Source organism: Poecilia reticulata, linkage group LG1, assembly GCF_000633615.1.
Source record: "Poecilia reticulata strain Guanapo linkage group LG1, Guppy_female_1.0+MT, whole genome shotgun sequence".
NCBI lineage: Eukaryota > Metazoa > Chordata > Actinopteri > Cyprinodontiformes > Poeciliidae > Poecilia > Poecilia reticulata.
This window is the reverse complement of record NC_024331.1, coordinates 17,280,781-17,290,550: the sequence shown is the minus strand read 5'-3', so window position 1 is coordinate 17,290,550 and position 9,770 is coordinate 17,280,781. Positions and strand designations below refer to the sequence as shown.

General features: G+C 39.9%; 1 protein-coding gene across 1 annotated transcript; it reads right to left on the bottom strand.

Annotated features, from left to right (window-relative positions):
- Window positions 1-97: 97 nt before the first annotated feature.
- sp6 (Sp6 transcription factor) lies at window positions 98-8,003 on the bottom strand. The gene is made up of 2 exons (XM_008406673.2): window positions 7,864-8,003; window positions 98-1,606 (listed from the first exon to the last, which is right to left on the bottom strand). Exon 2 carries the CDS (start codon window positions 1,513-1,515, stop codon window positions 613-615), a length of 903 nt encoding a protein of 300 aa, XP_008404895.1. The 5' UTR covers window positions 1,516-1,606; window positions 7,864-8,003; the 3' UTR covers window positions 98-612.
- Between the last annotated feature and the right edge of the window lie 1,767 nt (window positions 8,004-9,770).

Here is a 9,770-nt window from a genome sequence, read left to right as displayed (position 1 = left end):
ATTATATTATATTATATTATATTATATTATATTATATTATATTATATTATATTATATTATATTATATTATATTATATTATCACAATAAAACAAAAAAACGGCTCTCGATCTGTGTGCTCTCAACAGAAAAGAAACCGCTTTGTCTCCTGGTACAGTGGGCTGCACTCATGTAGTCAGAATATTAAATACAAAAAAAAAATATTATCATTGTCTCCTTTTTAAAAAGTTGGAAGCAGACCTGCTCCTCACTTTCAGTAACACGTTCAACAAGTTTCACGTAAACATCTGTTTTCAGTCGGACTCATGTCCGTCCTCTGGTCTGCTGGTGGGTCAAGCAGCACGCTGCGCCTCCGGCTCTTCTTTGATTCCTTTTAAAATCTACAGAGGAGCGTTTTAGCTGCACAATGCATGCAACCCCGTGTTTCCTGTGTGCTGCAGCATCCCTTCTATCTCTACCACAGGAGTTGCATACGTTTGTTCCATCCAGCTTTCATCGGTAATAGTGTGTCAAAGCCATTCTTCTACTCTCTATTCTATTGTAAAACTATTCTCCCTCTGTGACAGAGAGGACCGAACCCTCTTACTACCAAACATCTCCTCGAAGTGATAAAATTAGCCAGACTGCCCTGTCACATTTGAAACCGAAGGGTCTATCTCACATTTGAGCTTCAGCTGAGGCTCTGTGCTGTCAGACGACGACTGTGGAGGTGTGGGTGCATCGAAACCCTTCCCATCCCCATTTACTCTCTCCTCCCCGTGCCCCGGCGGGGATTCGTGGGTGCGCATGTGCTTGGCCAGGTGATCGTTACGCATGAACACTCTTGGGCACAAAGCGCAGCTAAACTTCTTGGCACCGGTGTGTGTCTGCAGGTGGCGCTGCAGTTCATCAGAGCGCGTGAACCTCTTTCCGCAGAAGAGCCAGTTGCAGACGAAGGGCCGGTCGCCGCTATGCCAGCGCAGGTGAGCCTTCAAGTGGGAGGTCTTAGCGTAGGCTTTGCCACATCCGGGGATGTGGCAGTTGTGCATGTGCTTCGTCCTGCTGTCGTCGGCGCTCTGGCCCATCTGCTCGGCGTGGATGCAGTTGGGGCACCGGCACATGGTCTGCCCGGCGCCCCGAGAGGATGAACGTCGCTGGGGCTTGGGCCGAGCTGACACAGAGGTCTCCTGCGGTTCCTCCAAGGAGAAGGTTTCCTGCTGCAGCATTTCCGGCCCCAGTGGTTCCATCTTGAAGCCGTCCAGTGGGAAGAGGTGGGGCGAGTGTGAGGTGGGGGTGTGCTGAGCCGGGGGCATGGTGCACAGCTGTGGGTCGGAGCCATACGGGCCTAAAGAGTTCTGCAATCCCATGGAGCTGCCAGTGCTCACTGAGGGCACGCCAACACTTTGCCCAGTCTGCAGGTCTATCCAGCTGCCGGCTTGCACATCGCGGTGGAGGTCCCACCAGGACGGGATGTTCATTTCTTCAGAGCTGCCACTAGATGGTGCTGTCCTTAACCAGGGCTCATAAGGGTGGGCCATGAATGCCGGTGGTGCAGGTGTAAGATTCAGGATTAAGTCAGCCCCTTGAGGAGTTTATCAGTGTCTTTTCAGGCAGCACTGAGAAGAAAACCTACAGAGACAAAAACAAAAAAAAAAAAAACATCTTTAAACCAGTCTTTCATTCGCCTATTTTAGTCTCTCAACCTTTGGGAACCAAAAGTTTCAAAACTAAATTCGCAGACCCCTGTTTGCAGCACTTAAATTCTAAACTTTGAGGACACCTCCCCCGGTTACCATAGATACCGCAGTTCTCACGCTGCGTGGCCGTGGAAACAGACGAGAGGGGGAGACAGACGTGTCCAGGCAAAGGCCTGCCACATGCATCCGCTGCCAGGTACTTCCCATGAAGGACCGTCAAAGACAAGCGCAAAGAAAACAACATCGCTGGCTCGGCACGGAGGCAGAGGCAGCAGCAGGGGGAAAAAAAAAAATCAGCAGAAATGAAGGGAGGGGGTGAGGGGGAGTGTTGACAAGAGAACAGTTTGGTAGAGGAAGAAGTTGCAGGGAGGTATGGCTGCAGGCCAAAGCCTATTTGTACATCCCTGAGGCTTGTGGAGATAAAAACCTAGTAGACAGAAGAAGCATTTTATACATTTGTATATGTATGTGCGCGTGCGTGTGTGTTTGTAGGTGTGTGTGTGTGTGTGTGTGTGTGAATCACACATGATTTACAACAACAGCCCTCTGGGCAAGTTACGGAAGACGACGTGTAAGGCGCCCTCCCTCTGACACACTGGCGGCGAAGGAAGCATCAACAGCTGCGAACTAACAACATTCAGTAGCTGGAGAATAGCAGCCCAACAATAACACGAGAACAATTACTTTATGTGTATAATTATGGGCACATGCTCTGAATTCACATCCTGTCCCCAACAAGCCTCAGGAATTTTCATCTGCGCACACTTCGGCGGCGTCATCGGCAGTCAGGTGATGCGTACCAGAGGAGGTGCCCATCCGTTTTCCACAGGTGACACAATGCTTGTTAAAGTTGGACATGTTTGTGTAGGTGAATGAGAAGGAGCCAACAGGACATAAAACCAAACAGGTTCCAGCACAAAACCATCATGTTGACTTCCAGTACTCTAATCACGAACGTCTGCAATTATCTTTACAGCAGGAAACAATGCAGTAGTCTGGTGTCTGACTGGAGATCACTTGGTGTGATGCATATCTGAAATGTCACACTGTAAAAAAACAAGAGGTCACCCAACAAGCTGCCTGTAAAGCAAAGAGGATCAAAGCTAAGTTAAAGTCACTCAGAGCTACTTTCTACACTCTGAACGAAATCGTAAAACAATTAGTTTGGAATCTCTCTAATGACAAGGTCTGCTGTTAAAGGTCAAGGTGACTTATTTCAAGCCAACATGCAGCCAGAGTTTTAACTCTATAATTTGTTTGAAGATGCTCAGATCTACACGGTCCTCCTCTCCGCCCGTAAACAAGCGAAGGTATCTTCCTTCATCCAGTGAAAGGCTGGGAGAGCCCCCTGGTTCCTGAGGGAAACAGCTGGCATACGGTGGGCCCCAGGGGAGTGAGAGAGCTGCACAAAATTCTCTGGTCATAAAACCTGCCCGACCAAGACTCAGCACAGACGCCATTTTACAAGTCTGCCATCGAACGGAGGCCCAACATGAGGGGGAGGAACGCTGAAGAGCAAGTTGCACACTGGTGATTCTTTCTTAATGTGTGCTTCCAACTATGACTTACATGTTAACAAAGTCCAGTCGTTAACAAAAGCCTTTATACACTCGGAGGCAATCATCACAAGGTTTTGATGCGCAACTAGTTAATGATTTGCAAACAGGAACCTGTTGGTTAAATCTAAAACCCAAATCCTGGTTTACTGCTGCTGCAGGACCAAATATTTGGTGTAAAACTGTGGCCCAGTATGTTGGCTTAAGAAGAAACAGGAAGGAGAGTCGTTATTCTCTACAGACCGCCATTTTGAATTACACTACTACCAGATCAGTCGTCACCAAACCTCTTCCACAGGAAGAAATAAGAATGCTGCTGAATGGTAATTTTAATGTCAGGGTGTTGTGTGCTAGAGAAGAGGTTTGTTCAGATACATAATAAAAAATTAATCCCCTTTTACCTGCTAAATAGATAGTAAAGCTAATGCGGGATATATTCAGCATTTACATTTGAGTAGTTAAACAGTAAGCCAAGACAGGTATTAATTCATGTATTATCTGAGAGTTGATGGTACAAAATCAACTCTCTAAAGCTAAAGTTAAGCTTAAAGCTAAAAATAATTAACGATATTCGATATTACAGATATCAGAAAGATCACAGATATTAGTAATCCAGATCATTTTTTCCCCCATCTCACTCTATTGGTCTCTTTAGCCTGTTTTTAGAGGTTTAAAACCTGACACTTTATTATGAATAAAACCTATTCATACTGTTACAAATGAATCCAGGGCCGGATTGCTCAATGTTGCCAAAAAAAAATGGCAACTCTTAAAATTTTTGGCGACGCGTTTTAAGAGTACTTTGAAACAATCATGACACCTTTTGGATTGCAACTGTAGTAATAAATGTTCTGTTCGCCTGATGTAAGCGTTACTCTGAACACTAAATCATCTGGGTTTTCTCCATCCACATGCTGGATTCATCCCGCTGGTGAAGAAGTTGGCTGGTTTAAGGGCAAACACTGTGAAAAATTGTGTGCAAGTTTATCTGGATTCAGAGGAGACGGGACAAAGTGTCATCATTCTCTACAGACCGCCATTTTGAACCAAACAATGACCTGATCAGGCTCTACTGACCTTTTCTAACAGGATGAAATAAGAATTAATAATGATGCTGTATAATAATGTTCATGTTAGTAGCAAATATGTTTGTTAACCTAAAGTCATTTAGTAATCTTCACTTTTGAAGTGCTAAGTAGGTAGGACAAGCTAGTGCTAGCCATGTTCAACATTTTGACTAAATTGCTCATATAAATAAAAAAATATTTCATACAATGTTTTAGATTTTAGTACATAAATGAAAACAACCAAAAATAATGAATTCTTTGGTTTATTTTGTTCAACCCACTTGATAACTTTAGAAATTCATAGTTTTAGCTTATTTTTTAAACTACTTCTGTGTGGAGGATCAAACCTTAAACCCAATCCTTTAGCTGTAATCCTAATTAAACTATTGTTAACCTGACGTACATTGAACTGCATGCGCAGACACTGCTGGGCTACTCCTTTATCCCATAATAGTAAGTTTACGCTGTCGGAATAAAAAGTTGGGTCGTTTTAAGCAAAAAGATTGTAAAATTAAGCTGGTATATTAATCTTAATATCAGTGGGTTGTGTTAATTATTTTATTTGAAATCATTAACATGATTTAAAATAAATCATGTTATTTGTTCACTTAAGCTAATATTAGCCTTATACTCGTAAAGTTGTTAACACAACTGTGTGCTTAGTGTGTTCATCATTTATCCTTTGATCAAGGAATAATAAGATCAATGAACAGTTTCAGAAATCTATATTCTGAGCATTTTTACTGCAGAACTGAAATAAACATAAAAATAATTAATTCTAACCCAAATATTATTCATTTAGCAATCCAGTTTGAGGGGTCTTTTTAATAACTCATTTGTCCCGATGTTGCACATTTCTGACTTAAAATAATCCAGGGCTGCACTGATCTATTTTGACCAGAACTCTGGGTTCACAAAAACGCCCCAATTTGGCTTATTTTTAAGTCCAAGAAGTTTTTACTACATGAAGACCTTTTCCTATTGAACCCACTGGTCAAGTTTTATTATCTGTCTCATCACATCCCATCTGTTGACCCCTGACTGTCTGTGGGAACTCGTTTGGGTCAACTGGTTTTTCAGGCTGTTTGTTTTAACCTGCCTAAATGTACAAGATGGATGGAGTGGAGCCGGAGCTCGGCAGGGGCCACTTCAGACGAGTCTGTAATGACAAACTTCAAACAGTTTTCTGACTAAATCAAACGCTTCAGACCTCAGCGCAGCAGCTACGTTCGAGGAAAGCGCTCTGGTAACATGTTAAAACAAAACACTAACTCCTGCTGGAATGACCAAGGTTGACTTGAAAAACCTGGTAGGTCGTAAAAAAAAAAAAGTTTTTGTACACCTGAGCAGCGGATTAAGTTGGTGACATGCAGACGCAGACATGCATGTAGTTCTAAGCTGTGCTAATCTATTCTGCTCTCTCTTAAGTGTATGATTAATTGCAGAAAAACTTCAGATATGAATGGCAGCTTAACATCCTGAATGATTTATGGGATTCCCAAGCACGGGTTTACACCCTAAAAACATTAAAAGGAAAACTCGGCTTCTTCTTTGTTTACTATATTTTAAAAAGCAGAATGCGTGACAGAACATTTTAGGAACATTTTTATATCTTTTCATTTTGTCTGGGCAGCCAAACAGCAACTGAGCGTTAATTTACAAGAGTCAACAGTCATTGACCTGAATTTTCTCTTATTCTGCTGCTCTTGTTTTTTAACACTAAAAACTTTACTGTGTGATCTTTAGATCTGTTGCTGCCGTTACACCTGAATTTCCTCTTTAACTCATAATATGGGTTGTGTCTATGCTATTCTATAGTTTGTAACACTATTATTAAACAGAAAATGATTAATTAACATCTGTTAAGTCTTAAATGACAAAGAAATGAAGAACTGACAGAGTAAAGCAAAGCATTTTCTCCTCCTCAGGATGGAGACAGGTATATTGGTAGATCAGGTAATTTGGGACAGCATAGCTAAACAGACATTTCATCTTCACGTTGACATTTATGTGGCAAAGATAAAGGTATCAATACTTAGTATCACCAAAATCACATAATTTTCAAGGAGTGAAACCACTTTTTAATTCTCAATAATCAAATACATGAATCCAAACTTTACGTGAAATTGTAAACATCAAAACACACAAAGTGGAAATTAATGATGAACATTTACTTAAACTTTGTTTTCTTTAATATAATTGTTGTATTTTATGTGTGCATATCTAAATATATAGCAATTTATGGATATGACATTTTTTGTTAAACATTAAGAAAAATGTGTAGACATATTTCAATGAGCAATTCTTCAATAATATATTTTTCAGTAATGCCGTAATTTGAGGACTTGACATGCAGTTTTTTGATTTTTGACACTTTAAGTACATTATTTTATTGTCTATGCCAGCTTATCCCTACAGGGTGGTGGGGGAGCTCATTGGGCAAGACGCGAGGTACGGTATTTAACTACAAATAATATGAAAGTTCTGCAGATAACTATGTTTTTTTTTCTTTTTCTTTTTGATGGAGATTAACTATGCTGGCCTTAATGAACAAATACAACTACAGTGTACTTGATCAAGAGAGTTTGCACCTACAAGCTGAATTCATATAAAACAAAACAGATCCATGAGTCCAGACTGATGTAAAAATACAAGATATGAGGGATTATTTGAACAACAAGCAGCTTATTTTAACTTTTATGAAGGATTTAAATGTGTTTCTTTTTACTGTCTTTTTACTCTTTAGTCTCACAAATATTTTGTCAGCTAATGGATTTCACATTTTGGACGGAAAAGAGACAATGCAAACTTGAATTTAGTTGTAGAGCAAACAACAAGGTAGGACCACTAGAAAGACATGCGTTCAGTTTCACCCATGTTGTTAATGTCTCATGCATTCACTGCATTTTAGCTTCGTTTAATGTGCTACTTTTAACCCTGCCCCTGTTTTCACAGTTTCATTCAGTTTAATACAGATCAATAGAAATTTTATTGATTTTATTTTGCATTTGTAGGTTATTTTTCATCCTATTATTATTATTATTATTACTATGCATTATTATTTGAAGGCAGTTTGTATTCACTTATTATTCGACCCAGGATATTTTTTTATTAATGTATACAAAATGTTATTAATGTATACAGCTTTTGTATTTAAAAATTTTATTTAAAGTGCCACTGAAACTTTTGAAAGCCAAATTGTGTTTCTTGCTTTCATACAGAACTATAACCTCGAGTTAGATTTGCTTTCCTCAAATATTAATAGTTTATGGAGGCCTTTTTTAAAAAGAGAACTTTAGCTCGTGCACTTAAAACGTCAATCAATCGTTTTTCATGGATTCAATTCAGTAAAAGTTTTATGACGTTGCTTAAAGTTATAATCTGATTTATTTATATTTTTTTTTAACAAGAAAAAAAAAAACACCTTTCTGTATGAACTGAGGCGTGTAGAGACTCTTTAAAGGCAGATTGCTGCTGCTGCTGCTGCTGCAGGTTATATTCCTGGCTAACCAAAAGGTTGCAGTGAAAGCACAACAAATTAATCAGAAAACCCTACGCTGAGTTACCTGTGCGTCCTCGGAGCTGCGGCTGCGTTCCTTCGGATATAAACCTGCTTGAGATCAGCTCTGCTCGTCAAGAAGAAGTGCGCACACGAAGGTAAAATCCTCAACATATTTCATGTGACGGTCCAGGTGAAGCGGCTCGGCGCGCAGGTAAGCAGCACTCTGAGACTCCCTAACTTTATGATAGGCTCCGGGACTTCAGCCCCGGCAGGCTCCGCCCCCTCGCAGCTGCAGCGAGCGTGGCTCCGCTTTGAAGATGAAGCCCCTCTTCGGCTGGAGGTGAGGAAACGGGTTGCTGTGGGAAGACGCGGGGTAAAAATCGTTCACCTCGAGCAATTCACAGACCATATGAGTGCTTTTCATACCTCGTCTGCATATTGTTAATTCGTGTCTTTTTTAAATTAATTAATTCATCAGGACAATCAGCTGTTGCTGCCTGGGTCAACAAACCAACAACACTGAGGGCAACCAGAGAAGTTTACCAGTTTTCTTTGATTTTTTTTTTTTATCCCACAAAGGGCCTAACATAGGACCCCACTTTAAATTAGAAAAAATATTATCTATAAAGAGAGCATGGCTGTCAGATGTTTTAAACAAAAGTGGCCCAAAACAGAAGCAAACTGAGCCCCCAATTACGGAGGACTTCAAACATGGCATTTATGTTCATACAATATGAACATAAATGCTAACATGACCTCAACAGTCTATGAATATCAACTTTAAAATGATAAAAAGCCTAAAGAAATCTAATGAGGGTTTTAAAAACTGACAGTACAATGTTTACCTTGCAAGAAAAAAATCTATGCTGCTGGAGCCACACTTTATGCAGGCGTTGACTTCTAACCAATCAATTCATAAATGTAAATTTTTTGTGTATTCATGTAAGCAATACTAATTAGATTTAAATGCTGTACTTTAAAGAACACTGCTACACAGAAAAAAATAACCCCGTCTTTCAAAATTTAGTTCCAGTTCTTTATGTCATAAATTATGCCAAGTGAAAAATTAAGATGTTCAAACATATCGTATAAATAAATCAATTGGTTATAGTTTCAGTGAAACACCTCTCCCCTGTCTCTTCTCCCAGATTTAATCTCATTAAATCAGTGATACTCACAGCACTGTAAAACCTTTTTCTATGGAACATGTAGCTAATATTTTAAGATACAAACTGCAGAGAAAATACACAAAACGTTCCGCCCCAAAAAACTGTTTTTCTCCAAGGCCCTTTGAAATGCACTTGTCAGACATTTCTGATTTAGCCACAACCACATATGATCCAGAAACCTCTAAAGTGTAAATGTTTTTATGTTGTATACATGTGTTAGTCTTGTCAGTGCATGTCAAGGTTTTTGAATGTGAAACCAGCTTTAGTCAAGTGATAAGATTTTATCTACAATGACAGATTGATGACATTTTTGGTCTCTGTCTAAATGTGAAGGGAATATATTATTAGTTTTTATCATTGGTTTTCTAACGTGTCTTGTGCTAAAATCCGTTGCTGACTGGTGGATCAGGACCTTGTGACGTCTCCTCCCCTGGAAGCTGCTGACTCCTGAGGACATGGAGCTTTGACGCAAGAACATGTCCACATTAACAAGGATACCTGGCAAAATTTACATTGTCTGCTTCTCCTGTCAACAAACAAATAGGGATTTTACAAGAAAAGCAGTCTTCCAGAGTGAAGATTTTTTTTAAATTATTGTAGCATACATGTAAATCCTTATGACATAAATTTCCAAATCCCACTTTTTTTTTAAAACTGGGAACTGGAACACGGTGAGTTTAGGATTGGTCATTTCCAGATCCAAGTTCGAACTACAGCTTAAGACAGCATAATTATCCACCAACACTTAGTTCTGCTTAACTGTTGTTTGTACTTGGAAAAGTTTTTTCCGCACTTTTGCAAA